The sequence below is a fragment of the Kwoniella newhampshirensis genome, chromosome 14 (genome assembly GCF_039105145.1).
Source record: "Kwoniella newhampshirensis strain CBS 13917 chromosome 14, whole genome shotgun sequence".
Lineage (NCBI taxonomy): Eukaryota > Fungi > Basidiomycota > Tremellomycetes > Tremellales > Cryptococcaceae > Kwoniella > Kwoniella newhampshirensis.
The window spans coordinates 832,633-860,472 of record NC_089967.1 but is presented as its reverse complement, the minus strand read 5'-3'; the positions used below and the strand labels follow the sequence as shown (position 1 = coordinate 860,472).

The following is a 27,840-nucleotide window of genomic DNA, read 5'->3' as shown; positions in this document are numbered from 1 at the left end:
CGAATGCGTCGACGCGATCGTGGGAGAGCTGAGGACAATGTTGACCTCCACTCGCACGGACCACTTGCACGCGACTGACTTGGATTGATCGATGCTGCCATTCTTGTCATTTCCTCTACATTTACCTCGTATTGATGATATGTGCTGAAGTAGTCAAGTATCCCTCAAGTCATATTCAGAATGAACGGAAGACCTCGTCCGCCGCCTCCCCGCTCCAACGCATCTTTCTCCCAATCATCCGTTTCCGAATGGTCGACACTTCCACCATCAAGTCGTCGAGGCAGAGGAAGAGGTCGAGGTGGAAGTGGGAAAAGAAGTGACAGTAACAAAACCGAGAGTAATGGGTATGATAGCAGTGGAAGTGTGAGCACAGACCGAGGAGGAGGACAGATAGCGAAGAGATTCAAGACTCCCAATGGAGGGAATGTCCTGGCACCGCTGTTTGAAAGAGGAAGAAATAGAGGGAGAGGACGATTAGGCAGGATACAGGAAGTACAGGAGGAGGATAGTGGTCCGAGTGGAGGAGTGGGTCTGGTCCTAGGTGTGGGTGGAGGAGAGGGAGAGTACGAGGAGGAAGAGGAGGATCTTATAAAGGATAAGAGAGTGAGCACTGATTTGGTCTATCGCCCCCAACCGATGTCCGACCTTCACCTACCTTGTTGGTAATTGCTTCCTAACCATGATCTACCTCTTCCGTCTTCCAATTGTCATGCATGATGCTACCCTGGCTCCTGGCTTTCATGTACAATTCCTCCTCCACTCTACGTCTTTTCTACATACAGGTCCTTTCCTTCCACGCACCTGCGCAAGGCAGTATCGCTGGCGCCTGGTATGATCCTGAAGAGAGGAAGATACAAGTCCTGGAGGACACGAAAGACACTGTGAGCTGGGATCTGGCGTGGTTGAGTGAGTGCCTCTATAGGTTGTACGATTTGCGATGTCTTATCTGCTTTGCTCGCAGTGATGGAGCAGGTCCATCCTCAACTGATCATTATGAGTAGCAAGACAGTCAATTCTTTGGTGAGACAGGTAGAGACCTACAGCGAGTTTTAGATCTCACTCCTTTGCTTGCCAGCTGCGAACGAGAAGCTGATACCTTGCAATCTTGCAGAGTCGGAAAACAATGCATGCGAACTTCTGTTGCTGCCATTTAAGTCGTGTACCGCCCGATCAGCAGCTCTCAACCTTGCTTCCATTCGACTTCCCGATCGTTCTAGTCCCTTTCAGCCTGTAGCATCATCTCCCGCCGATGACGACGATAGTGGTGCTATACCCAATGAAGAGGGAGTCAACGACAACGATGCAGGTATGGGTCAAGTGAGACTGAGCTTGGTCAAGCTAGGATGTTGGGTCAACCTAGCGGCACCGCTAGCCGTGAGTGTAACTACGTTTGCATAGACGTGCAAATCTCCCTCGTGCGTACGACCGGACACTCAACGTCACTCTGTGTAGGTCATCGCTACAGGCATTCTGGTCGATCAGGTCAAAAGGTCGTTGATCCCAAACAACGCAACGGGTCCTCAGTGGAGGCCCATCTTGGAGCTCACAGCGTTGGAAAGCATGGAACTGTGAGTATGATCAGACACTTATCGAGGACCCATGCGAGAGATCGGCTTGAAATAGAGGTCAATGCTGAATGACCCGCTTGAAGGGACCGCCGAATGCAAATCAATCAAGACGCTTTGACGTTAGTGTTCGACGATCTGTATCTATATGTAGATAATGCTGATCCAAACTTGCAGGTCACTGGCCATATTTGACACAGAGGCGCATGCCTTCATGCACAAGGCAACCAAACCAGCATTGTCTATCTTTGGTGAGCTAGCAGACTCGTTTCCACATGTACTGCCTGACTGATCCCCTACGGTGATCGGGTTGTTCAGGCCTGCTTGACACTACGGTAACTCCACTAGGGAGAAAGCTGTTCCACTCGTGGCATCTACGTCCACTCGTAGATCTGCACGAAATCAGAGCCCGTCACGACGCCATTGATCTTCTCACGGCGCCCCAAAACATCTCGGTAACAGAAAGTATCCGTCGCGAACTGAGGAATGTCAGGAATGTGCCGGCCAAATGTACCAAGGTCCGGAATGGTAATGGTGGATACCGCGAATGGAAGTGCTTGATTGATGTGAGCGTCTGTCGCTCCACTTCGAGATGAAATAACTAAGACAGGATGACTAGGCTCTTTCGGCGGCTATAGAGATCAAAAACATGGTAACAGGTCTTCAAGGACCCCTTGTAGTCCCCATTATTGACAAGGTATGTTTGGCTCCTTACCTAATTTTGCTAACGGAGGGATAGATCGATCAAACATTTGAGGGTGGTCTGAGAGCCTTCACGGTAAAGATGAACGAGTTTGTAGGTCATATCATTCCATTGACAACTGCGGCTAATCCCAGACAAGATTGATTGGGACCAATCGAACATAGAAGACCGGGTGGCGATCCGGCCGGGGATCGACGAGGAGCTAGATGCCTGGCGGGAAGACTATGCAGGCCTCGAAGAGGTTTTGGTGAGTGACAGGACGCATGGTCCCAATGCTGACTGTCACAGAACCAAGTTGCAGGCATTATATGTAAACAAATTCCATATGGGCTCACACGAAGTGTAAATGTGGTCTACTTCCCGCAATTGGGCTACCTCGCCGTTGTGCAAGCAGACTCGGACGAACCACCGATCATACCTAGATGGCAGCACAAAGTGAGCTGCGCCCAACAAATACTATTCACTGGTTGTCTGTTTTAGGCTGATTTCGGGCCGTATATCAGTTCCGAACTGGTGATAAATTCTACTACAAAACGGAAGAGATGATAAACCTTGACGAACACTTCGGCGACCTACATGTACTGATCGTCGGTATGTACACCCTACAAGCGCTGTGTTAAAGCTAATAGACAGTGCAGAGAGACAGATTGAGATCGTTCAGGTTCTGGTTGCCCACCTACAGGAGGTTGAATTCGATTTACTCGCCACCATCGATGTGGTAGCCGAACTGGACTGGTAGGCGAAAACTGTATGAACATATCCTAACGAACAGCCTTATAGCATTGGCAAGTGCTGTCAAGACCTACTCTCTCACTCGTCCAACTATCATAGAAGAACCTGATCTGGTGATAGAGGGTGGACGACACCTTCTGTACGAGAAAAGTGTTCAGAGGTACATCACCAACGATATCGGTCTATCTGCCGGGACAGAAGGTGAATACAACAGCATGCTGGTTGTTACTGGGGCGAATGGGTCAGGCAAGTCTGCGTATGGCAAGCAGGTGAGCAGCTGCTTTCCTCACTGTGAAGTTCTAACACCACATTACAGACCGCTCTGATTGCGTTTATGGCTCAAATTGGGAGTTTCGTCCCAGCCGATAGGGCGACCATAGGAGTCTGCGACAAAAGTAAGTCAGAGGGGGAAGACCGCGGCTGATAGAAATCAGTTTTCACTCGTCTTCAGACTCGCGAATCCTCTTCGAGAGTTAGTATGCAGTGTGAGGGTACTTGACAAATGGTCTGACAGAATCACAGCACGGCTCGGCATTCATGATCGATCTCGGACAGGTCTCGCAAGCTTTGAGAGGAGCGACTGACCGTTCCTTGATAATACTGGACGAGTTTGGGAAAGGTGAGTTGCGTGGTCAGATAACTTAAGACTGATCACATCAGGTACATGCGCCACGGACGGTGCTGGTCTTCTCGCTGGCGTAATCGAACATCTTCTGAAGGGGCCATGTCCTCGAACTATTGTTCTAACGCACTTCCAGTAAGCACTCCTACCTAGATCTTGACCTTCGTGCTTTCTCGTGCCAGACAGATGGCTGTTGCAAAGCTGATCCTTTTGCCCTTAGTGACCTCTTCACCAAGCAATTCCTGTCCGACGATCTGTTCATCAACTTTTGTCATATGAAGACATTCCTGGTCCAGGACTCCAATGAGATGCACTATCTCTACAAGTAGGTACATGTCTCTGACCAGCCTCGCTCAAACACTGACATTGTGCCAGAGTTGTACCCACTATGAGTACTTCATCATACGCCGCAGAGTGTGCACTGCGACATGGGGTTCCGGAAGAAATTGTGGAACGTGCGCGATACGTTACGTGAGATCAACATTGTGCCTTCGGTCACCAAGGAGAGCTGACTTTTGTTTCAATGCGCAATACATCACAGAGACTGTGTGTCAAAGTTCCAAGTCGCGAAACTGCACGACTCAAGAATGACAGACGAGCAGAAACGCGATATGGACGCCGCTGAAGCATTGGCGAGACGATTCTTGACTTGGGTGATCGATCCGGAGATCGAAGATGTCAAGGAAAAGCTGATGGATATGCTGGAGGAGACGGAACCGAAGTATGATGTGAAGGCGGAGGTGCAGATGGTGGATGAGATGCCGCATGATGACCAATTTGGCGATGGAGAGAGTGTAGAGCCTAGCGAGGAAGGGATGTGATTGGGAGCAGAATCCGCAACATGTCAGACGAATTGACTCCGCGGCGAGAGGACTAAGAGTGAGACTGCTATGCTTGCGCGGCAAGGATTGTCAGGTTGACCGAGCAGTTGATCTGCTAGGAAAGTGATGAGCTTATGTTGTCATGTCTGTACTAAAACCGATTGTCCGCAATTGGTTCCTGCATGTCCCGTCATGTCATGCATGTCATGATCTAACGGTTCGTTTTACTGGTTCTCAACTCGCGCCGCGCCCTCGTGCACTGATTCCCACTCTTCCATATTCTTGGAGAAGAGCTCGGCAGCTGCTTTAGGGATCTGACCAGGCTCGAAGAGACCTATTATGGGCGCGAAGATCAATATTGACGAACTCTGTCTTCGTGCATCATCCAGTGTGAGGTGAGGGACAGATCGTGGTCAAGGGTCTAAAGAGGGGAAAGGAACAGATCACTCACCGGCTTTGACAAAGACTTGGCTAGGATCGGCGATTGTCGTGAAAACCGGGCTGTACGATAGATATTTGGAGCGGAACAGGAGTGAAGGCCGGTTGTACAAATGATCGATAGAGGAGTGATCAGGGGTAGCATATGGAGAGAAGGATAGCAAGACAAGATGGTATTTAGCTTCGTCCCTTGTCGAATTCACTCGCAACACTCTCCGTGACTTTCGAATGCACTCACGATCCGCATTTCCCACAGAAGTTTCTCACGACATCGTGACCTGAGAACCCAGTGGCTCTGTATTGGGACGGCGCTCCTTCGACATTTAGATCTTTGGGGTCGGTCACGAGATTGGTGGAGTAGCTGTTGGCGAGGGAAGAGCCGGGATGGAGAGCGAACATGGGTCAGGTCATTTTGACACGGATCAGTCGATGGGTTTGGTTCGATCTGGGTCGAACGAATGGAAGGACGGGGGAAGCGAAATACAACTCACATGGTACCACCTGACTTTCGACAGCTCGTGCAGTCTGTCAATGTCGATCATTGCATAGTATCAGCATCCACACCACTCCACTCGTGCAGGTACAGAGCCTCGCTCCCAGATCAACCTTCGCACTGAGAGTTCAAGTGTGATGGGACAGGCATGTGTTGAGTCGATCACAGGAAAGAAAACACTCACGACACAAGACACTGTTCTGGGGTCTAGGAATCGTCACTTTGATAGCGCCGCAATTGCAAGAACCAGAGATGGTGGACATGGTGTCTGGAAGTGAGTTGATATGGGTGGGTGAGTGGGTGGAGTGGACGAGAGAGAAGATGCTTTGCTTTGGGGAGGAGGGGGTGGGGGGGGGTTGCTGAAAGTCTGTTCAACCTTTTGTGAGATCTTTGATATAATCGTCATTTGGACAAAGCTATTCATATCGACGGGCACTCGGCGTATGAACTGGACTCGCTTTTCGAAAATGGCTCATACACGATATATACAGCTTCATCACTGGCGGGGGGTCACCATACACTGTCCTCCGTTGGCATGTCTGTTGTCTGTTGTCTGTTGTCTGTTGTCCATTGTCCATGCAGCCGATCCTTTTGTATGTGTGTCACCATTATATTTTGTGACTGAGCGATCGAGAAATGAAACGCTTCCGTGTCCAAGTGAGGGTTGATGATCGGTTAATCAAACGGTCCGATCCGACCTCGACTTGATTTGGAAATCTACAGTAGTATCACACTTTGAGTGAGCCAGTTCAGGATCACACAATGACATCGACGATGCAAGGTGAGCGATTGGCCGAGGGTGCGAGTCAGGGGATTATGCTGGGTGGGATCGATCAATACTGATGGAGAGTCTTCAAGTGGACAATGTTTGGGAAGAGAGATGGTGAGTGCTCGTCGTCCTTCGATCAACGACCTTGCTCGAACGGCATCTGTCGTCGTCGTTCAGCCACGCGTCGGTCTCCTCTCCTAGGACCGTCCTCCATCAGTCGTATCCTATCAGCATTGTTTGGAACGGTCCTTTTGTATTCAGTCAGCGGACCGACTGACAGCCGTAATCTCACTCAGGCAACAAGGTCGAACGGGATGGGACCAATCTTCCTCTCATCCACTTCTGGTCTCGTTCCTCCAGTCTGAAAAAGCAGGAAAACTAGGTGTGCCTACAAAAGGTCGAGCCTTGGTCCCAGGATGCGGAATGGTATGTAGGACTGTTTCATCTCTCCCCTTGGGCAAGACGGATGATCAATCACTGATAAAGAAGTCCGCCTTTCTTTTTGCAGGGATACGATGTACATCTTTTCGCTCAGCGGGGGTTGGAAACGATCGGAGTAGATCTCGCTCCTACATGTGTGCAAGCGGCGAAGAAGTATGTTGGTCTCGCTCGGCCCAACGTGGACTTGCAGATGCTGATCCAAGGGATCGAGGTAGATGGTTGGCCTCGCAACCTTCGACGAAGGGGAAGTCTGAAATCATCGTTGCTGATTTCTTCGAATATGATCCGGAGGAGAAATTCGATCTGATCTTTGACTATACGTGAGTTTGGTTTGGTACAGATTCCGTTCGGCCTGACAGTCCGGCGTGTTCTCCTCTCATCTCATCCTCTGATGACGCTGATCATTCACCAACATGCGTATCTACGCTTATAACCTCCCGTCTTCCGAACTGATCTTCAACCTGACTCCCTGACTCCTCACCCATTTTAGCTTCCTCTGTGCCCTCCCACCAGACTCACGCACCGCATGGTCGCGTCAGCTCGTCCGCCTGTCCAAACCCGACTCTCCGACGACGCTCATCACGTTGATGTACCCGTTACCGCCCCAATCACAGTCGGTCGGACCACCCTGGCCATTGACCGAGGAGATATACCATGAATTGTTAGCTGAGGATTGGAACTTGGTCTGGGCAGAGGATGTCCCGCCGGATATGATGAGGACTACAGGCGCGAAAGGGGGCGAGAAGCTAGGTGTTTGGACGAGGAGGAGTGGAGCGTGAGCAGGAGGAAGAGGAGCCGTGTAGCATTGCAACAGATCAGGTCAGACCAGATCAAGTCAAGTTCATTCGTATCTTCTTCTCTCGGTATTTGCTACAGTTCATCGAACAAGCTGCTACCATACTTTCCAAATCCACGAGCCATTGTCCACGTCTGAAGCCAGATTGTCCGTCCATCAATCATTGTCCGTTGTCCATTGCCCATTGCCCATTGCCCATTGCCCATAGCCCATTGCATCTTTGAGTCAATCCCGCCCGCTAGGCCCATTATCCATCCTCCTTTCTATCGAATACTGCTGCCTACCTCTTAGATGTCGAGGAGGGTGAAGACTTGCTGAGTGTTATCGGGGAAACACTGCCATACTTGGAGGTTTGCCTGCATATCAATCGGTGTTTGATGCGTTGGGGTGGAGTCTTTCTCAACGTCAACGCAGAGGTCTGGATTGGGGAAGCGAACTCCGTCAGCGTTGACACTCAGAACGACTAGCTCAACGAATGTGGGAAGACCAATATCGAGAGTAGGAGATCTGACAAGAATGACTCGTCACTACTCACTCCTGCCGTGAAGGATGATCTTATCTCCTAGATAATCCCAATGCTGGAGCGAGCCCCTCGCACAGTCTTCCACGAACAGTCTTGAGCCAGAACCGGGATTGTAGCCCACATCGAGACAGAGACTGGAGCTGGTGGCGGGACTGAGGGCGATCCCTTGGTTGTTCTGGCCTTGAGTGATGTTCCATAGTTGGGCTGTGGCGAAGGGCGAGTCGTTGGCGACGCAGTAGGCGCTGGGGGTCAAGGTGGAGATATAGGTCAATCAGCACCGTTTTTTCTAACGCAATTTAGAATTGTCATGGTCCTTTGAGTGAAGAGGCGGGCTGCATAGGTCTTCGGGCGTAAGGTTGAAGGAGATTGTACGTACACATTGACCTGTTGTCCAGTGGCGGGGGACCCGGACGATACAGTAACACAGAGATCATCACGTCCAACAGCTACATCGTTTAGCGCAACCTATCAGCGGAGTGGTCGGTTGCAGACTTCAATTTGGGACTCACGGTGGATTCGACGACTTCCGTAACCCGGGTCTTTGTAGACTGTACCGGCTGGTACACCAGTGCTAGAAGGTTGTGCACTGGGGGTCACACTCGCACTGACGCTGACGCTGGCGCTGGCGCTGACACTTGCGCTGGGTACAGCACTGGAAGCCGGGCCAGAGGATGAACCGCCATCGATGATGTTCCAGACTGAACAAAAAACACCCCGGTCAGCGGGAATTGTTCGAGTGCCAAACCTGATGTGATCAAAGATGCAGCTCGGCCGCATAGTGAGGAAGGATAGAACTCGGACTCACTCTGGTTGGTGTTGCCGGTCGTGCATTGATAAGTCTGAGGACCGTTCTCGCCCTCATCGAGACATTGGTTCCCGCCAGTGATGGCGATGCGTTGGTCGCCGGTCAAGTACCAGCTGTAGTAGTAAAACATGTTGTAGGTGTATTCAAATCTCACAGCAGGGGTATGTGATAACTCACGTCTGTTGGAACAAGGTAGGGTACGAAGTCCAAAGCTGAACCCATCAATCACATCAAACACGGCGCATTGTCAACATCGCTTCACAATGAACGTACTTGAACGACGTGTTTCGAAAAAAAGATGTCTCGACTCACCTTGACAATCTCATTATTATCCGCCCCAGTCCCTGCATCAAGTGCCAGCCCTACCCCATGGAGGATCACGCTCCCCGAGCCCGGGTTGATGTCCCATGTCGCTGCATTCCCACAATCAATCGTGACGACGAGGGTGCCGTCCCCGACTTGGCTGGAGATGGGGTTGAGACATTTCCCATCTCGGTACGACTGGATCTTGACACCGGTGTATCGTTTAGAAATGATCGGGGTCGGGGAGGCAGCGACCGATGCCAGAAGGAAGGGGAGAAGGGAAACGAGTTGGGTCAAGGCTAACATATCGTGCGGTTTGGCTTGGAGTGATGTGGTGTGGATGCAGTGTTAGTCACTGTGTGATGACAGGTTGGCGGCTGTAAAGTCAGCTAGAGAGGTGGGAAACGGGTCGACCCTTTTATGTTCGTCTGGATCCTGCTGATTGATTCTATTCATCGTCCAAGTAGCCGGTTCTGACACAATATGCATGACCAACCATCCCCTCAGCTGACCATCCACAAAAGCGATGCATTTGTCGCAGAGAGAGGTATGGTGATCTCGTCACGACACTTGTGGAGGAGCGGTCTTAATGTAGAATACTGTTTGAGCGATGGACTCCTCTGCCCCGCCTACTGTAGTAAATCAGGAACTGTGATGCGTTGACAGGACGAAGCGAAACAAGGTGTTGAACGTTGGTGGATCAGACTCTTGATCCAGCCATGTTTCTGCTCGTTTCTTCGTCAAGCAGGGCATGGCCCCATGGGGCAGCAAAAGACGGACAATGAGAGGGGAAGCCGCATGGATTCGACGAGAGGCTTGAAATCAAGGATGGTATGCAGCTAACAGATTATGACTTACTGTAAGGTACTGTACACGTACAGTCCGATATGACGTTTGATGCGCTTAAGAGGGCTTGAGTGAAACACACACCTGATACAGACGGAGCGCGATGATGTTCTCGTGACCATCCGAGGGGAGAGACAACAACGCTCTTCGTCGAGAGGGTACGAGTACTCGAATATGGCTTGATCCGTCCAAAGTCTATTCGTAACTTACCGAGAGTCCGTTCGAGCTCGAGGTGTTCGATCACCTGACCAATGACCATGATTGTTTGTGTCGCCCTCTCCAGCCAGTTTGCCTCATCTTGATTTTGATGACCTTTGCTATATGTACTGAGCACTACACTGCCTCTCTCTTGTCTTGTCTTTGAACCTCAGGTGAACACGAACGGAGATGGGCAGATAATCGATACCCCGTGATCGTGACTCGACTCATTGTCGAAACGAGATGCTCTGTTCAAGTTTTTAAGAATTGGCGAAACGAAAGTAGTTAGTAACTGACTGACCGGTGAAAAAAAGGTCCTCGCCGTGTCTGGAACTTTATCTGATAACCCACGGGCGGGTTCACGGATGACTCTCATGATCATCAGTTTGTAGAATCGGCACTTGGTCCTACAATCGATATGACGTCTAAAGGGCTCAATCGCTGTACCCGTGTATCACATCGCCGGGTATGGCTGTACGCCGCATTGGGCCTTGGCTCATGGCACATGCCAGAATGCACAACGTCACTGGTTGGCGTCGAGTGGCGGCATATCGATAAATCTTTGGTTGACCTGCTGCACGTGGACCGTAATTCGCTCTACTAGAATAGCTGTCTCTTGCTTTGTACAGTCTGAGCATAAAGGATCGAGCATGTCGCGCTATTATGCTGGCGAGATGATTACCGATGTGACCCGCTGAGATGCGTGCATTGATCGTGTCTGTGGGGACATCCTATATGAAAACAGACTCCGTCGGACCCCGCATTGATGTTGTACTACTCCACACCGTCCAATACCCCTACAACAGACTTGACTTTTGTCAAGACCTCGTCCCATTCACCATCTCTATCTGATAACCAAGTGATGGCACCTCCGGCTCCGATGCTCAGATCTATACGATTCGCAAATTGGTCAGCCCTCGCTATCCACCGAATTGATCAGCAAGTCAGACCCACTATTCCCCTCCACCGTTATGGTTCGAATTACAACGCTGAGATCCGTCACTCCGTCCACTGAAAAGTAGCCGAGTGCACCTGGACAAGAAGTGAAATTGTCAGATACCATTCAGTCAGATGGATGCAATCAGATTCACCAGAATAGATCCCTCTTCTTTGCTGTTTCTCGAAATCATCAAGCAGCTGAACTGATCGTAATTTCGGCGCACCCGTCATCGAGCCTGAAAATGCAGTTTTTCAGTATTGCTCTCTCTGCGACGGGTGGGTGTTTTCTTAACTCACCAGGAGGAAAACACCTCTTCACAGCTTCGACAGATCCCACATTCTCCGCCAGAGTCCCCTGTACCGTAGTCACGAGATTATGCACACCGTACGATTCCAAAGCGATAAGCTTCGGTACTGTCACAGTGGATGGAATGCAACATGACAGTAAATCGGATCGTATAAGGTCCACAATCTATCCATGTCCACCAATAAGCCTTGTCTCCGCGAACTGGGGAGGAATGCCAAATTTTTCGACGACATGGACTCACCATGAGATTCTCTGCTCTTTCTTTGTGGTCATTCCTCAAGTCTTCTCCCCTTCTCGCGTCTTCCTCTCTTCCTTCCTGCAGGCATTCCTCACTTCCCTTCGCCTTGCCTTCACATCCCCTGCCTTGCACACAAACACATTGACCAGGCTTCACTCTCGCCCTTGTCCCCTTGATAGGCATCATTTCGACCCGCCGGTCACCGTCTATTCGCAAGAACCTCTCAGGCGAGGAGGAGAGTATGCTCATCCCTTGACCCCGAGGTGTAGATAGACATGGAAAGTTGATATAAGTAGAATAGTATGCGGGATTGAACGATCTGAGTCGAAGGTAAAGGGTGTAGTGATCGACACGAGGAGTGGTAGCATTGAATCGGGTAGTCAGAGTTAGCTCGTAGCTTTCTCCCTGTCGAATGGCTTCGCGACAAGAATCGATTCGCTGGCGATAATCCTCGCCTGTGGCTGAAGGTTGGAAGGTAGGGAAAGCATCTGCAGAAGCGGATACCGTATGATCGCAGGCACCATTCAGTATCGGCTGTATTTCGTCCAGATAGCCTTCCCAGTCTGACTTGCTGAGACCAAAATTGAGGCCCTGCTCCTTCAGCCAACCGATCATATCGGATCCCACTTCGAGCCCGATATCCGAATTGTCTCCTGCATCATCGCGCAGCACACCTCGAGCTATCCATTCGCCCTTCGACGTCCTCTCCAGTAGTTTGTCCGACCATGCCCAAGCCGCATCCACTTCTGTCTCGTGCTGGGCATCCTTCGCTCTGCGTCTGTATCCTTGCAGGCTTTCTTCTTTCATCTCGTACCCAAACCATCCAACCCACCCTCCTCGCCATCCATTCGCTCTTGATGACCTGGTGCCGAATGTGGATATGAGGACATCGTTACCATGCGAGAACCAGTCCCAGAAGGTTGTATCGTGCGGCAGTACAATGGTCGCGGGGGTGGAAGACGGTCGGTGAACGGTGACTGTGCGTGTGACCAGGGAGTACGTGATAAGGAAGGACGGGGAAGCGAGGGATGTAGTAGTTGGCCGCGTGGGCTACTGTAATTTAGCATTGGAACTGACGGTTTTCAGGACGGAACAACTCACTGTCTGTCCGTCAAGCCAAACTTCACCGATGGCCTTCTCCTTTCCTTTCCTTGACGGATTCCTCACGAGTTTCTCGAACACTTCTTGCGTTTTGAGATCTCTGCCAACCTCGCCGTACCTCTTTTCCGCCATGTGCGATGGCTTTGAAGCATTGCGCGTTCCAGACGGTGTCGGTGCTCGAGATCCCGTAGGGGTGATCGGAGGAGTAGGCAGGCCGCTGACCGATGCTTTTCTGCTTCGCGGAAGCTTTGCAGCACGAGCAGCGACACGATAAGCGCAGGAACTGATGATATCCGTGTGGAGTGTGGGGAACGAGGAAGGTCGTTCGTGGTGAAGGTAGACTTGGTCGATGAAGGCTTGGAGTAAAGCAGCTCCGCGAGTCGACGAGATTGACTGGAAGGCGAGTCGAGTCAGTCTTTGCAGAACCTACGAGTAAGATTACAACAGACCTCGGGATGATACTGCACGCCCCAGATAGGATGTGACTTGTGTTTCAGACCCTGGATGGTGCTCGGCCTTCCGGCAAAAGCGTCTGAAGCGACTGACCACGCCGTGACCTCAAGTTCGTCAGGTAAAGCTGTCAAAAGCCTCTTGTCAGTTGCTGTCGGTGTGGCTGTGATCTCAAAGGTAGCTTACATGCTGGATCCACTGTCAAACTGTTGTACACCACCGCGTCAAACTGGTCGCTCTCTTCCGATGACTTGTGCCAGAACGATGAGGCAAATAGTCCTTTGGATGGCTGTACCGGAGCGACGGGGACGACATGACCGTGTGTGATCTGAGGAGTGTCGACGATCTAAGCGAAAAAAAAGTACAATGTCAGTCTCGTTGTAGAGCGATCGGAACGAAAGTCGATCATACCTTGCCGCCGAAAGCGACTCCTATGGCTTGATGTCCTAGGCATACTCCGAGGATCGGGATTGGGTGCAAGCGCAAAAGGTCGAGGGCAAAACCAATGTCCTAGAGCCCCTCACATTGTCAGATGGATGAGAAGAATTAAAAAGCCCGGGCTGTGACTCACCGCTGGGTTGTCGGGTCTTCCTGGCCCTGGAGAGAGTATTATACAGTCGATTTGAGGTAAAACATGTTCTTGGAAGTCGGCCCTAATGTGAAAATGTCAGCTGATTTCGATGACTCTAAAAAAACATTCATGTAAGCTGACCATGTATACTTGTCTGCCTTGATGACGACAACTTTGTTTAGCACCTCTGCATCCGTGTACAGTTGCGTAAAGAGCGTAAGAAGATTGTTCGTATCTAAGAGCGGACGAGTGAGTACTCATGACGGGCCATTTGAAACGTGTGACACTCACACGAGTCATAGTAGTCCAGGATGAGGGTCCGCGGCAGAGGTGGACGAGAGGAGATCATGCTGCGTGCGGTTCTGTATGTGTCACTCAGCGATATGTTGTGAATGAAATGTTGAATACCAAAAAAGTCGTGAACAGATCTCTTCCACTTTGCTTGTCGATCGATTGAGCAGGGGAAAGCTTAATTACGTGCACCGATTAGATAACTCAGGTTCGTGATTTTCCCTCACCGTCAAACAGACGGCGATACGTTCCAAAGAGTCACTTCCTCGTACATGCACTCACGACATGAAGCGCAGTGAAGAAGACGGTGACATGGCAGCCACATTCGCTCTCAAGTCGACCCTCCGGAGGTCGATGTTGAGGACTTTGCGGGGCATGACAGATCAAGATATCGAGCGACAATGTGAGTGATCGATCGATCTGACCGGCCTTGAGGTGCACCCACTGACCTCAGACTTGATTCTGACTGTAAACAGCCCAAGCGGTCTTCAAGATCTTATTGGATCAACCGTTCTTCAAACAAGCCAAGTCGGTGGGGTGTTATCTCTCCATGGCCCATGGGGAGCTGAGAACCAATGGGATCGTGACGCATCTGTTGAAACGAGGTGTGATTTAAGTCATGCCCAATCACAACTCTCATCTGACAGTGGGCTTTCATCCAGGAACACCGCTGTACACGCCCTACATCCCATCCCTATCACCAATCCCCAAGCCAGCCTCCTCAACCGAGACCCATAGTCCCAGCGCTCTGTCAGAAGCTACCTCTGAACCGAAGGAAGAAGCGGAGATGCGGATGTTTCGACTTTACTCACCTGACGATCTTGAGAGATGCCCGTTGGACAAGTGGGGTATACTGGATCCGGGCGAATACAGGAGAGATGTAGCGGTAGATGATTCGCCAAGGGAGAACGGTATGTAGGAGTATCTACAACGATAAAGGGGAAGCAATGCTCATCGTGACCATTGATAGCGATGAGTTCGAAATCTCAACCGTTAGATCTGATACTCATTCCGGGAGTGGCCTTCGACGAGGAGTGCAACAGAGTGAGCATGTTCCCACTCTCACAAAGATGTATTGCTCATAATGTTCCTCGACTGTGATAGCTCGGAAGAGGTAAAGCATACTACGACCGTTTCCTCGCATCTTACACCTCCACACGGCCGTCCCCTTTGCTAGGTACGTTCTCTCATCCACCAGACTGATCGCGTGCTGAAAGATTTCTCTTTGATGCGATCAGTGGCCGTCGCCTTATCACCGCAGATACTGTCAACTGGTGAACGTGTACCGACTACAGAGACGGATTTCCGACTGGACGGCGTGGTATCACCTGAAGGTATCATATGGCGTGAAGGTGCGGAAGAAAAGATAGGCGGTAAAGGGTGAAATCACAAACGCACGGACCATGGGTTCGTCAGTGAACACAGTCCCGTCTCCTCATCACCATCATTCCGCAAGCTTTCCAGCACTTCCTCCTTGTTCTATCGTTCGTCCAAGACTGTTTTCATCGTACGCAATGCCTGGCCGACTACCGACCACTCCAACAAAGCGTCCCTTTAGTAATCTGTACTACTACCCCGGTCACTCCTTCTCCCCTCTCCACTACATCTCTGACGAGACCTCCCAAGGTGACAACTTGCACACTGGTCCGAAGCCCCTCTGTTTCTATGCTCTCGACGAGGAGCATGGCTCATTGGCATTGATCATTGTTCTGCTGGAGTACGAAATCGACGATGAGAGGATCAAGGATATGCGAAATTCGCTCTTCCCTGGTGAGTACCTTACGACATCTTGTACGCGGATTTCTATCGTCGTTATCGATCTGAACTCCAAAGATCCTTCCCGTTCATCAACTTTCTGCCTCATTCCTATTTATCCCCTCGACCACTGTGTCTTCATTCTTGCTTCGACCCATACTGATCGCTACATACTTGCTTCCCGTCATCAGTCGATCTCTATGAACCGCTTGCTGAATGAGATGACTTAGGAGCCGTCCTCGATCTCCCCTCTTGGACATACATCAGCAAGCCCTCCAACAGACCCATCATCCCCATCCCTTTTTCCCATCATCGTCCCTCTGATGACAGTGACGAGATCCTCGTATCGCCCAGTCAGAGTCAGGAATATTCTACCCCTTCCATGACTATCCGATTCCGACAACTGAAGTTCAGGTATCCTGGCCCTCCGAAGTTGGACTCCAAAACAGGTCTTCGTCGTCATCGCGAGAGACGCCAATTCGTTCATACAGACGCAGACGAGAACAAGAAAGAGAAGGAGGAAGCGGAGGAGGAGGAGGAGGAGGAGGAGGAGGAGGAGGAGGAGGATGAGGAGGAAGAGAGAGGCTGGTGGAGAAAATGCAAAGATTGGGGAGAGTATGTTCAGGATGGGAAAGAAAGACAGGACTTTGAGGAAGCTGTTCTGGAGAGGTGAGTGTGTGTCAGAGCACAGGGGGAAAGAAAAGAAGAGGATAGTGAGCGAAATGCTGATGGGGCACGCTTATGAAGAATCGACGAGTTTGTGGATCAAATGGAGGAAGGAGAAAATACGTCGAATCAGGAGATTTGACGATGTTGAGATTATGATCAAGATCAAGCCGTATGAGGTCATCACGACGAACAGCGTCGTGTCATGAAAGCACTTGTTGCCCAAAATCACATCCCCAGTGTCGCCGAATCACCACTCTCCGCATGACACAGCAGCATACGGTACAGCGAAGATTCCACTGATTGCAAGCCTCTGTGTCCCTGTGCTTGGACTGAAAGAGATCTCGGAGCCCTCCCACTGGCACACCTCTATCAAATGTCTGCCCGACTACTCGGTCGTCATGAGCAGTGGCGCAACTCAGCTAGCGATACTGTATACATGACATTCCAGAACTGTATGATCTAATCTTCTTTGCTGTTGATCTCACAGAACCGATGATCTGCCGGCTTCCTCCAAAACGTATCCCTGAAAACCCAGGACATGCCACCGAAACAGACAGAATCATCTATTGTACTCGTCTCCTTCTTCCTTCTCCATCTCTTTCTCTTTCTCTTTCTCTTTCTCTTTCTCTTTCTCTTTCTCTTTCTCTTCTTCCTCCTCGTGTAGGATCTCCGCTCCTTCCCGCGCTTTATGTTTCTCAAAAGGGGTCAAAGGCGTATCATCGACATATGTGATATCTTGATCCGTATCCGTACCCGTTGCAATCGAATCCGTCTCTGTCCCAAAATGAGACAAGGGTGGTGGATGTCTATTGATCGATCGTTTGACGGGCATGGATTCCAGTTGATATGTCTAATATAGGGTATCAGCGAGACAAACGGTTAGTACAATGAGAGGGGGATAGCTGGATCCACGTACCTCCTGTATTGTTTCTGTCTGCACATGGATCTCGGTCTGAGTATGGCTTTTCGCCGCTGCTGCTTGGTTGACATCTACCTGATATTGCTTATACGATGACAATCTGGGCAATAACAACTGCGAGTCGAAAGGTCGTCGTAGATACAACGTTAGCACGTCTACACATTTCAAGGGCAAAACGCAGTGGTAGTGGGTGTTACGAACCGGTCTATTGGGATGGGACTCCGGACCGATATTTGCTTGGAAGAATTGACGAGCGTTTAGAACCGACATCAACGCCAGAGCGTATATCTTCGGAGTGCAACTGGGGTCGACAAGCAAGGAGACAACAACGGGTCAGTACCCTTTGGACGGTATCCCCTCTTTGGCTCCCTTCTTCCATCAGAAGGTTTCGCATGTCTGAGCAAAGAAGGTGGGAAAACAGGATTGCTCACATGAAAAAGGCAGAGATGTTGCCGTTAGGTGAAGCTCCGAAAGAAATCAGGAAACCAGCCGTACTAAGTGGACCTGAAATCAGTTCTCTGTCGTCAATGAGGATGATGAGTCTTCTTAACTGACAAGATTGTCGGAATCAGTTGAGCCTCGATTGAGATTCTACAAGCACATCAGTAGTCGACACTTCATCAGCTCTTCTCTTGGCCGTTCCAGTCGCGCAAGGCGAGGATCTTCTGGGGCCACTCACACGACCACCTTTTTGATCAAGTTGTCGGTCCTCTCGAAGCCCACGAATCCCATCCTTGCCTTGAGGAGAGCAGATGTGATGGTAACCGTCACAATGATATCGGTGATCATAGCCGATGTCAACTATGAGGGGAGGAAGAGTCATACAATATTGAGCCACTTCTCTGGCAGCAGTTTATCGGGGATGGTAGGAGAAGATGCGGACATACCCATACGACTAAAAGGACAAAGGTCACCTGCGAGCAGAAAGACAACGGAATCAGCCTCAAGGACTTCCTGGTTTGATTGAATAATCAATCACACAGTCTATACATATAGACGTGTTTGAGTGAACAGCTTGAAAGAAGTCTGCGGAAGTCTGTGATACTCACCGGATACAGGTCGAAGTTGATTGTTGGTGCAACCCTTGGGGCGACAACCTTGACAGCGATGCATGCAGCGAACGAAGTGGTACTGTGAGCGCGTATCGACATGTGTGCGAAAGCGATCAAAGGCGTCAACATGGGTCCTCCGCCGTACTGTAGCAGTGATAGGCCGGGCCGTATACGTACAGAAGACTGCTGGTGACAAAGGCGAATAGTTTTGATTTGCCAATAAGATAATACGCTCGATAAGCAAAGAAGGCCTACGACGTGGAGTGATGGGCAAGTAGTGTAATCAGCATATTTTGTTCTTGTATCTGTGCCTTCAGAATGTAGGAGTCTTGCACAGATTTGGTAGCAGAACAGGATAGAGAAGTACGAACTCACCGACACTGGTGTCTGGATGATAGTCACCCCGATGAAGAACGTCGTGATCCAAGAGAAATCGTAGAAGTTTCGGTATATCGAATATCCGTACACGAAGAGATCGAACATGAAAACGACGGTGAGGATGGAGTATGCTGTGGCCGCTAGGAAGATATACCACTGCGAGGGGAAGTGTAAGGGAAGATGAGATGATCGAATTCAGAAACGATTTCACTAGCTTTAGCAAATGACACGAAGATGCTTGACCGTATCAGGGTACGAGAGAACATTGTTCACGGGACGACAAGGTATATCACTTGATGGTGTGACACTCACCAGCAAAATCTTTATCGACCTCCTATCCGTTCTGCTACTAACGTTCAACCAATGCAAAAACTGTATCACCAGCAGTCCATAGGTAAATCCATCCACCGCGAAACCCAGGATATAAGGTCCGAACGCCAGTCCTTGGTCCGAGATGAAGTTCTTCTGAGCGAGAGCTTCGAGGTCGGCAGCATCTGCCATACTGGTAGTCGTCATCGTATGGTGCAAAGCGCTGAGCAGCGATAATCGCAGCGGGGGTGTGTGGGCTTTCGAGGGGGTCCCGGAGGATGGTTGTAGTGATAGCTGATCCCGCGTTCGATGTACAAGTCGATCACAGATTTGTGGGTCGAGGTAGGCGAGATGTCTGTGGAGATGGATGAAAACTTTAGATCTAGGACGCTGTACACATATCTTCGATATTTAACTACTCTGGTTGTTGGAGCTGAGCTGATGATCCCATGTCTATCTTACGAGCCCAGTGATCGAGATGAGATGGGATATAGATGAGCGTTGTCGTCGTCGCTTTCAGTTTTGTTCCTTCAGTTTTATTTGTTTACTTGCCATTCCCGGATGGAAAAGAAACAGCTCGACGCCCCGTGCCTGAACCTCGACGGTGACTGACCTTGCATGCAGATCGGATCGACAAGTGGAAACGATTCCAGCTCGAAAGCCGACACATGCATATAGCATCCATGCATCGTGCACCATCAGTGGTTGACTCAGTCATACATGTATGGACTCGTGCTGTACTTCGACGACATTGTTTTCGAGGGGATATAGGATTGGTCATGATTGATTTCTGGTTCTGAGCTCAGAAACAAGTATGAATGCTGACTGTCGCTCATTACACAATCGTCCCTTTTCATCCTCGTGAGCTACTCACGGTTCCGAGCGCCTTGCAATTATCGATGCAACGATCCTTCTTCTCTGACCTTGGAGATGGTGAGGACGGAAAGGAGCAAAGATGGGTCGCGACATCTAGTTGATTCTCCTCTCCGTCTTTGACGGGTGACCTTCAGGCGATGGCCAAGGGCTCTGCCCCGGCTCAATCTGTATCGTTGCAGCCTTGATCTATCTTCGTGTCAACATGACTATCCTCGATAGACAGTCGAGCGGCTTCTCATATGGGCCCTCTCCGCATTACAGATGCATGATATCATCTCTTGCCCCCTCAATTGCCTTTGCGCCATGGACCCCATTCTTGCTCTCATGTGTAGAAATCGTCCTCTCGTTACCTCCTCTCTATTCAAATCTCCTGAGCCATCCCAACACCTCATCACAGACAACAACCTGTGCCTCAGGCTCCGACACGTCATGCGAAGCACCTTTCAGGATCCTCCACTCCAACTTCCCCTTGGCCGCATCCGCCCATCGAGGTAACAGATCTTCCGGCTTGGCCACTTGGTATTCTGCGTCCTTTTCGGAGTAGAGAGCGAGGGCCGGAGCCGAGAGTACACCGAATGAGTCGGATAGAGAGTGTCTGAATGGAGGTGTTGGGTCGAGGGGAATGTCGGAAGAGAAATAGTCGTCGTCGCCGCTGTTTTGTTCTGAAGTCAGCTGCGAAGTACGTCATTGGTTTGCGGTGACAAATCAAATATTCAGAAACGGGGGACGGTTGAGGTAGTCCGGTGGGGAGAAGGAACCTGGAAGGCGGAAGGTGGAAGGCGAAGACGAACGACGCCGTTGCAGACACAAGGCGATGGAGAAGAACATCCACCAAGCTCACCCTACACCGACCAAACTCCATAACCGATAAGCGTTAATCGCCAATTCGCCCTGCCCGAACCCAGCCTTCTTTCTGAAATCCTTGGGCATTAACTCCTCTCCGTTCCCCTCGGCAATCATCTTCTCGGCCAGGGGTACCGCCGCGATATGATCCTTCATCCCTACCAGCGGCATGAACTCTCTGTCAGACACCGGTGCTTGCATGATCCCGCCTTCTACACGGGTTTCGGGGTCGGAGGAGAGGACCGAAGATGAGAGGTAGTGAATGACGTTCTGGGATCCGGTGGAATGGCCCATGATCACGATTGTTTTGAGATCTGGAAAGAGTTTCGGGGTGTGAGGGATCAGTCTCATGATCGAAAAAGAGCTCGGGGAAAGGCTATGTGTGTCCAGGCGCTTCTTGAGACGATTCGACATACCGTTTGATCGAAGATGCTTGACAAGTTGAGCCATCTCGTCCCTATCTCTGTCCAAACTACCAGTACCATACCCGCCATACGCCGAGCTCCAGTGAAACTGGACACTTAAGTCGAGGAACATATATCTCAGCACAAGCATCCCATGCATCCGTATACGTCTGATGAACAGCATATGCTCTGCACTCACAGCTTCCAGCCTGCTTTCCCTAAAGCATCCGACAACGGATAACTGTACGGCACACCCCCCATCCCATTCGTTAACCCTCCGACGAACACTACCGCTCGAGTCGCCGTCAGATCGCCCGAAGTGAAGATGGGATAGGTGTACTGTCCACACGCAAAGGTCGTTAGAACGCCGCTGAGAGGAGGGAGGATGGGTGACATCGCTGTGCTCTTTTCTGCAGGTATTTTCGGACGGGATGTCAACAAGAAAATTAGGAGGACAGGTGAGAATGAAGCATGATGTTTGTAATTGGATTTTCGACGGATTACGCAAAGCCCACGTGGATCCGCGCTATCTGATTACCGTGTCCAGTGATCTGGCTCCTGCCATATGTAAATTCTGATCATCTTCATACCATCATATGAGAAAGGTCTGCCAAATAGATAGATGTACAGTGAAGAGATGATCAAGTCGATAGACAAGCACTGAGTCCTCAGCGACATCCTTGGGTACTTTCCCACAACGCTTGATATGCGCATCTTGCAGCGCGATTCTGGCAGAAAGGTCCTCTTCGCTATATTGACAAAGTCTTCCGTCAACGTACGCCTCGCGCGGTTCCGATTCTGGACTCGGCTGGAATCATGGTCGAAAATGCATGTGATGTCTGTAGCGTATCATCGAAGAAAGCGCTATCGTCCGAGTGCATGGATTGACATGAATGCCCACCCTTTCCGCCCGTTGGGGTGCCACCTCTGCCAACGTGCAAAGTCTCATTTTACCTTTATTCTCTTCTGTCGACTTGATGGAGGATAGTCGTGACTTGTTTCTGGTAGGCGTCGAGCATCATAGCTCCTCTGACAGGTATCCGTGTGAATGGGTAATGTACAAAGCAACAGCTGTCTCCTGCCCAAACCAGCAGATAGACAACGAGTCGCATCGCAGCCCGAGTCCTTCATCATCCGCACACGAGTCACTCATCGGTTTTGGTACGCATCAGTATCCCACTTAATGGCGGCCGCAGTGGTAAAGTGACGGATGGTGAGCAGACCTGCATCAACCCACAGTATCAAAGTACGTACAAAGGTACCCGTATAACGTCGAGCTGCCTTACATGGATACGTAAACGGGTTCCCCTTACATGATACACGTGAGAAACGAGCGACATTTATGGACGACTGCCCGTCGAGTGGTGATACAAAAGTACGTCATGCACTGAAAAAATATACCGACGGGAAGAGCTAGGGTAATTGAATTAGTCCGAAACGAAAAAGAGATGCCTCCCTCATCTGTTACCATCTTCGTCATGTAAAGCTTCATCATCATTGCATATGCTCTGTGCTTGTTCCATCACACTACCGCGCTATATGTGTAGTAGACTGAACGTTCTGAAACAGACCCGACTCCAAACGGGATCTCGCTCTGAAATAGCACATACGCTATATGTTGGTCCCGCTCGTGGGGTTTCGGTTTTCCCTTCGGGACCGGTGACAGCTCGGTGGCGTTGGTATCGGAGAAACGAACAGGTTCGCAGTCTGTCGTTCCAGGGTAACAGATGATTTTAGTACGGCGGCATCGCTTCTCCTCTTATCCCGAGGTCCTGGCCTGAGAAATCATAAGTCTACTGATACGCTATCGGCACCATTCTCGCCGCTGGGCTGTACGTGCGGTAGCTCGACCCAAGACAGAAAAGAGGGTGATGCGCTGCAAAGATGCGGGGAGGGGCGAGGGGCAGAACATTAGGGAAAGAGAGGTCTCGGGTAAGGGATAGATAGGTCAGTGTTGGAGAATGGGAAAAGTCGACTGCGAAGTCTTCCATGGATCCAATGCGAGTATTTTTCCCCGGTGGTTTGTGCACATGCAAATCCATCCTCATTACGCACAGACACGACCATACACAGGGGTGGGTACACATGCGCATTCACAGTTGCTTCTCGCATCAGAATCGATTGCTTGATCTACCTCTTTTCCTCACTCGTCTCTTGATCATCAACTCAACTTTCAGTGCAATCGCTACCTTCTCAACCACCTGGCATCTCCACAACCGACCAAGTTCCCAACGAACTCTCGCACGATGAGATCTTCGCCCATCGTTCCCTTCTTCCTCGCTGTCGTTTCCGCTCTCCTCCTCCTTACGCCATACACCACCTACGCCGCTCCTCTGCAGGTGCCAGACGCTGTGGAACCGATCGTTGTTGGGGTGTATGAATGGGTCGACAAGTATGACTTTGCTGGAGAGTGAGTTGGCACTGGGCTTCTCTTCCACGACACATCCCCTGTATCCCACTCGTTACATTGCATGCCCCTTCCGGTACTTTGGACGTTCTGCTCTCTGCTCTCCTCCAACGAATGACTTGTACAATCCATCGGTTGCTTCAAACCGATATTTCATACCGCACTTTCGCTCGAACTGCCGCTTATACCGTACCTTTCTTCCTCAGATTCAACCAGATGTGCGACAGGATCTTCCCCGATGACGAAAAGACGACTCGCCCCACCAATGTTGAGAGATTTGTCAAGGCTACTGACAATGTCGGGCACGATCGTAGGTGTGAGTATGGTCTCTCAATTTGCCCCCGGGATAATGCTCTGTATATATCACTGCGATTACATATCACTGGCACCGCTGTGTGATCTACCCCGGACCCGTCTCTGCTCGTGCCAAGCTACTAGACTTTCCAAGAGTCGTCGTGCTGATCAAGCTTCTTTCTATAGACAACGCCACGGTTAGCTGTGTGAGTCATTCTGTATCCCGTCCGAAGGGCTTCCCAATTGCACTCAACCTGCGGTCCCACTACCTGACACCTGTTCAAGTGCAGGATGAATTCTCCCTACTTTGCCGAGCTGACCACAATCGTGCAATCCTCACAGGTTTACCATCACTCCAACCGAGAATACCGTCAGATCGCCCCTCATCTCGCCCGTGATCTCGGTGCCAAGGTGTACTAAACGCTTCGCTCTCCAAGGCGGCCAGGCGCTTGCTAGCAGCGTTGATGAACCAAACCCACCATGATGTGCATAGAAGAATAGAATATCGCTGGCGGTACGGAATCGAAACGAGAGAGAGACATAGAGAGTTGAGAGAGAATCGAAACAGTATGACGAGCGGCCGAATATAGTGTTGTGTGTATCCATATCCATGCTGTATTATAGTTATGACCTGGCGAGAATGCCACTTATGCCCGATGTATATTACGAATGGTCGTTGCTGCTGGACTGTATCTCGTTCTCATCTGATGTTATAGAAGACAGCAGACTGTTTGGAACTTGGAGCCGGTGAAAAGCTGCACCAGGTGTTATGAGACGTTTCACATCTATCATCTACAACAGGGGGTGGATTACAATATATACGAACAGATCTTTTTGCGGACCATCTACCTACCCATGTCCGCACTCTCCACTATCTCAGTCTCGTTCAATTTTCAGCCTTGCTTCCGCGATACCCTCACTCATCCACTCAGTCATTCGACTACATGCTCGAAGAACAGAACCGGCCGGACTTTCCCTCCTAGATGTTCTGGTAAAGGGATATCAACCTCCATGAACTGCTTGAAACCGGCTGAACGGAGTGCTCCCGAGGACGCAGGATTGGCTTTTTCGCAGAACTGTGGGGAGGTAGAAGCACGGTGATCAGTCGCAGTGACAGTAGTGTCGAATGATCGATCAGACCGCCATTCCCTTCTGCGGTTACCAGAGCTGGTCAAGGATCGAGCAGTCGGTTCCTCCGTAAGGGTAACCATCAAGGTGAAACACCTGATTGTATCTCGATGGACGAAGAAACCCACTCACTGCCAAAACCCTCTTGACGCCTAACCAACTCGCAAACTTGACAGCAGAGACAATCATCCCCTTCCCTATACCCCTTCTGTGAAAATCGGGATTCAACTGATACGACACCTCCCAGTTCCCCGGCTGATGTGAGCTCTCTCCAAGAGAGACGACCCCGACGAGTCTGCCAGTGGAATGTTGGCGGACGGCTCCGAAGATGAACTTCCGTTTGGTGTCGGGAGGGAGGGAGGGGGGAGGGTAGGGAAGTGAGGAGATGAGTTGGGTGAGATAGGCTCGGTGGGTGGGGATGTGGGTGAAGAAGTCGGTGTGGGCAGAGGCGGGGGTGTATCTGAGAGAGATGAGGGGGGGGGGGCGGGCCAAGAGGGAAGAGGGTCGACGGTGAGGTGTTTATTTGCAACACGTCAGTTCCGGTCCCAGAAGAGATAGCGGCAAGCGAAAATCGACGGCTGATGTGGACGAGTGTGACTATCTATGCACGAAGCAAGGTGCACCGATTTGGAAAAGCAGAAAATGCACCCACGGGATATCTCTGAACACTGCCCATTTCTCCACCTCAGGTCTGTTGAAGATATCGACCTATCGTCCCCCCCAAGATGTCAGTCATCGTCCTTGTGATTATCACCGATGCTTCGGTTCCTGTCTCAGACTGTATACAGCTGACAGCTATTTCGGAGCAGGGCAATGTGCTGGACCAAAGGGAGGGAAAGACGCTGGGATCCCTTCGTGGCAGATACAACGCACCACATCATCCACGTCGCCCGGCCTCCAAGGGGTCAGTCTGAAATCCGGTAGTCCGTCCAGAGGTATATAAGGTCCTTCCTCGTCTACCAGTACGAGACAGCTGGTATCATTGTCCTCCTTATTGGCAAGCGTTTCGGACATTGTAGTCATTGCAGAGCTGGCGTGATCCGGGCGGAGCAGAGGAATCAAGCGGTATGTATTTATTGAGAGTATCGAATGTATGAGATTCGTCGTGGTCTCGTTTGATCAACTTGTCCAGACGATTCGTGGATATGTCAACTTGTCTGTATCGTTTGTGTTGCGAGCACACTCCGCTCTCCACGACCCATCGACCTTGGTCAGGATCATCGCTCCGGGTCTCGACCGAGGTGGGACTGCTGTCAAGGATGCTTAGCTGCCTTTCGAAACAAGCCACGCATGGGTCATGGTCAACCTCCACTCTGACTCGCCCTGGGTGTGTGACCGACCCCGTTACCGTTATTTCCCGGAAGGATATTCACCATAAGGTTGAGGAAGATCGACCACGGCGATGACACTGTGTGTGTGTCAGTATGTTTGCACCTCACGAGACGCCCTCGCAAGCCAGCTCTCGCAAATTGATGTTCAAGCTCTGCAGTCGTATCCCGACAAAACCTGTGACTCGTGACCGGCAAGATGTAGCTCGATGGATCTTTTAGAAATCAACGTACGAATGGGGGCCACGGAGGACGACATACTTGTCATGAAAGCAGCAGGACCAAGTGTACTGCATACGAAACCGGATCAAGAACGAGAATATATATATTCATATGGGAGTATGTGACTCAGATCAGGCAAGACAGCTTGCAGTCATCATGACCAACCAAACCATCTAATCGCTTTCTCGCAATCTTTGTTTGATTGCCTCAGCCATGTCCTCAGTCAACCAGTCTGCACCACCTGTCCTACTTCGAGCGCTACTATCTCTGCCTGCAGTTGGCGACTGACTATCTTCATCTTCGCTTCCTTCCCTTCTTCTTCTTCTTCCTCTTACCCGATGTGGTCGGAGCTCACGACGTTCAGCAGAATCGTCAGGGACCTGGGCCTCTCGACTGCGTCGTCTTGGCTCGGAACTCCCATGGACCATAGACTGATTCGATCCGCAGGGCTGCATGGAGTCAGGATTGCCAAGTCGATACGCCATTACCGTCCGGGCAGTTGCAGCGCCGACCGAGACAAACTGCCGAAGTCGAGGTTCAAGTCGGTCGAGCAATGCACTCTCATCCGACTCTCGTTCGTATGGCAGAAGGACGGCGGGCACAAATCCCCGTTCAGAGTCCAGTGCACCGACAATCAAGCTCAACTTGGACGTTTCACCGTCCCTTTGCTCGGCCCTGACCTGGGAAAGGGAGGCAGCTGACTGTCTAGCCAAGAAGTGATCGGGATGATAGAACGTCGTCGTCCGATCAGATGAGGACTGATTGATCAGAGCGAAGACCTTTTGATGAGCGTCGAATGGGGGCGGACGTTCTGATGTGGAGCAGCTGTCGCATGCGCATGAATATGGCTTGTCGCTTATAGTATTGTTCTGGAGAGTCGATCGTATATCACTTGGAATGGTCAATTCGTTCACCATCTCGACCATTCGGCTGGGGTCCGCGCTGATCGCATGGCTGGACAAGGTGGTGATGAAGTCGTTGAATCGTCTGCGACCGACCATGGGGCATATTCCTCAGCAGCTCGGCATTGGCAGATCTAGCACTTACTCGGTCATGTTATTATGCCTTTATGCGTAGGTGAAGAGAGCAAAAATCAGAGGGAGAAGTTGTGGTTAGAAGCGGCTGCAAGTGCGCAAGGGAACAGCCCAAGATGATATCGTCCATTCCCCGGTGCTCATATACCATTCGTACAGTGCATACATGGACTCGCGACGAAGGGAAGTCACCTGCAGATGACCACTTGAGGATGAAAGGAAGGCACACCTCTCTTGTACGTACAACCCCTTCTGGTCAAGGGAATTCAA

The 27,840-nt window shown here is 50.7% G+C and overlaps 12 protein-coding genes across 12 annotated transcripts; 5 read left to right on the top strand and 7 right to left on the bottom strand.

Moving 5' to 3' along the window:
• Window positions 1–180: 180 nt before the first annotated feature.
• On the top strand, window positions 181–4,443 carry IAR55_006680 (uncharacterized protein; the record flags this gene model as incomplete). The annotated part of the gene is made up of 21 exons (XM_066949760.1): window positions 181–603; window positions 783–906; window positions 962–1,042; window positions 1,112–1,374; window positions 1,453–1,568; window positions 1,652–1,687; window positions 1,743–1,816; window positions 1,884–2,131; window positions 2,185–2,262; window positions 2,305–2,361; window positions 2,557–2,703; window positions 2,772–2,859; window positions 2,907–3,003; window positions 3,059–3,269; window positions 3,317–3,395; window positions 3,452–3,472; window positions 3,523–3,555; window positions 3,661–3,757; window positions 3,843–3,947; window positions 3,998–4,093; window positions 4,164–4,443. The coding sequence occupies 21 exons, from the start codon at window positions 181–183 to the stop codon at window positions 4,441–4,443; spliced, it is 2,754 nt and encodes a 917-aa protein (XP_066800054.1).
• A 224-nt stretch (window positions 4,444–4,667) lies between these two features.
• Window positions 4,668–5,637, bottom strand: IAR55_006679 (uncharacterized protein; the record flags this gene model as incomplete). The annotated part of the gene is made up of 5 exons (XM_066949759.1): window positions 4,668–4,777; window positions 4,895–4,944; window positions 5,120–5,242; window positions 5,373–5,406; window positions 5,559–5,637. 5 exons carry the CDS (start codon window positions 5,635–5,637, stop codon window positions 4,668–4,670), a joined length of 396 nt encoding a protein of 131 aa, XP_066800053.1.
• A 579-nt stretch (window positions 5,638–6,216) lies between these two features.
• Window positions 6,217–7,363, top strand: IAR55_006678 (uncharacterized protein; the record flags this gene model as incomplete). Its single annotated transcript, XM_066949758.1, has 5 exons — window positions 6,217–6,257; window positions 6,440–6,569; window positions 6,652–6,737; window positions 6,800–6,904; window positions 7,075–7,363. The coding sequence occupies 5 exons, from the start codon at window positions 6,217–6,219 to the stop codon at window positions 7,361–7,363; spliced, it is 651 nt and encodes a 216-aa protein (XP_066800052.1).
• A 304-nt stretch (window positions 7,364–7,667) lies between these two features.
• IAR55_006677 (uncharacterized protein) lies at window positions 7,668–9,317 on the bottom strand (the record flags this gene model as incomplete). The annotated part of the gene is made up of 7 exons (XM_066949757.1): window positions 7,668–7,798; window positions 7,916–8,145; window positions 8,280–8,349; window positions 8,413–8,601; window positions 8,709–8,821; window positions 8,886–8,920; window positions 9,021–9,317. 7 exons carry the CDS (start codon window positions 9,315–9,317, stop codon window positions 7,668–7,670), a joined length of 1,065 nt encoding a protein of 354 aa, XP_066800051.1.
• A 1,512-nt stretch (window positions 9,318–10,829) lies between these two features.
• IAR55_006676 (uncharacterized protein) lies at window positions 10,830–14,010 on the bottom strand (the record flags this gene model as incomplete). The annotated part of the gene is made up of 12 exons (XM_066949756.1): window positions 10,830–10,945; window positions 11,010–11,087; window positions 11,147–11,230; window positions 11,292–11,466; window positions 11,543–12,589; window positions 12,641–13,033; window positions 13,090–13,217; window positions 13,277–13,436; window positions 13,502–13,600; window positions 13,662–13,743; window positions 13,803–13,896; window positions 13,953–14,010. 12 exons carry the CDS (start codon window positions 14,008–14,010, stop codon window positions 10,830–10,832), a joined length of 2,514 nt encoding a protein of 837 aa, XP_066800050.1.
• Window positions 14,011–14,264: 254 nt separating this feature from the next.
• Window positions 14,265–15,336, top strand: IAR55_006675 (5-formyltetrahydrofolate cyclo-ligase; the record flags this gene model as incomplete). Its single annotated transcript, XM_066949755.1, has 6 exons — window positions 14,265–14,355; window positions 14,429–14,557; window positions 14,615–14,863; window positions 14,923–14,996; window positions 15,057–15,129; window positions 15,191–15,336. 6 exons carry the CDS (start codon window positions 14,265–14,267, stop codon window positions 15,334–15,336), a joined length of 762 nt encoding a protein of 253 aa, XP_066800049.1.
• A 130-nt stretch (window positions 15,337–15,466) lies between these two features.
• Window positions 15,467–16,515, top strand: IAR55_006674 (uncharacterized protein; the record flags this gene model as incomplete). Its single annotated transcript, XM_066949754.1, has 3 exons — window positions 15,467–15,722; window positions 15,938–16,376; window positions 16,455–16,515. 3 exons carry the CDS (start codon window positions 15,467–15,469, stop codon window positions 16,513–16,515), a joined length of 756 nt encoding a protein of 251 aa, XP_066800048.1.
• Window positions 16,516–16,935: 420 nt separating this feature from the next.
• On the bottom strand, window positions 16,936–19,241 carry IAR55_006673 (uncharacterized protein; the record flags this gene model as incomplete). The annotated part of the gene is made up of 11 exons (XM_066949753.1): window positions 16,936–17,226; window positions 17,293–17,409; window positions 17,497–17,596; window positions 17,727–17,789; window positions 17,851–17,886; window positions 17,975–18,096; window positions 18,183–18,209; window positions 18,345–18,426; window positions 18,525–18,598; window positions 18,723–18,881; window positions 19,038–19,241. The coding sequence occupies 11 exons, from the start codon at window positions 19,239–19,241 to the stop codon at window positions 16,936–16,938; spliced, it is 1,275 nt and encodes a 424-aa protein (XP_066800047.1).
• A 1,026-nt stretch (window positions 19,242–20,267) lies between these two features.
• On the bottom strand, window positions 20,268–21,553 carry IAR55_006672 (uncharacterized protein; the record flags this gene model as incomplete). The annotated part of the gene is made up of 4 exons (XM_066949752.1): window positions 20,268–20,562; window positions 20,752–21,067; window positions 21,170–21,273; window positions 21,357–21,553. 4 exons carry the CDS (start codon window positions 21,551–21,553, stop codon window positions 20,268–20,270), a joined length of 912 nt encoding a protein of 303 aa, XP_066800046.1.
• Window positions 21,554–23,403: 1,850 nt separating this feature from the next.
• IAR55_006671 (uncharacterized protein) lies at window positions 23,404–24,278 on the top strand (the record flags this gene model as incomplete). Its single annotated transcript, XM_066949751.1, has 4 exons — window positions 23,404–23,567; window positions 23,771–23,880; window positions 24,045–24,064; window positions 24,201–24,278. The coding sequence occupies 4 exons, from the start codon at window positions 23,404–23,406 to the stop codon at window positions 24,276–24,278; spliced, it is 372 nt and encodes a 123-aa protein (XP_066800045.1).
• A 512-nt stretch (window positions 24,279–24,790) lies between these two features.
• On the bottom strand, window positions 24,791–26,009 carry IAR55_006670 (uncharacterized protein; the record flags this gene model as incomplete). The annotated part of the gene is made up of 4 exons (XM_066949750.1): window positions 24,791–24,934; window positions 25,119–25,446; window positions 25,639–25,694; window positions 25,860–26,009. 4 exons carry the CDS (start codon window positions 26,007–26,009, stop codon window positions 24,791–24,793), a joined length of 678 nt encoding a protein of 225 aa, XP_066800044.1.
• A 700-nt stretch (window positions 26,010–26,709) lies between these two features.
• IAR55_006669 (uncharacterized protein) lies at window positions 26,710–27,537 on the bottom strand (the record flags this gene model as incomplete). The annotated part of the gene is made up of 1 exon (XM_066949749.1): window positions 26,710–27,537. One exon carries the CDS (start codon window positions 27,535–27,537, stop codon window positions 26,710–26,712), a length of 828 nt encoding a protein of 275 aa, XP_066800043.1.
• Between the last annotated feature and the right edge of the window lie 303 nt (window positions 27,538–27,840).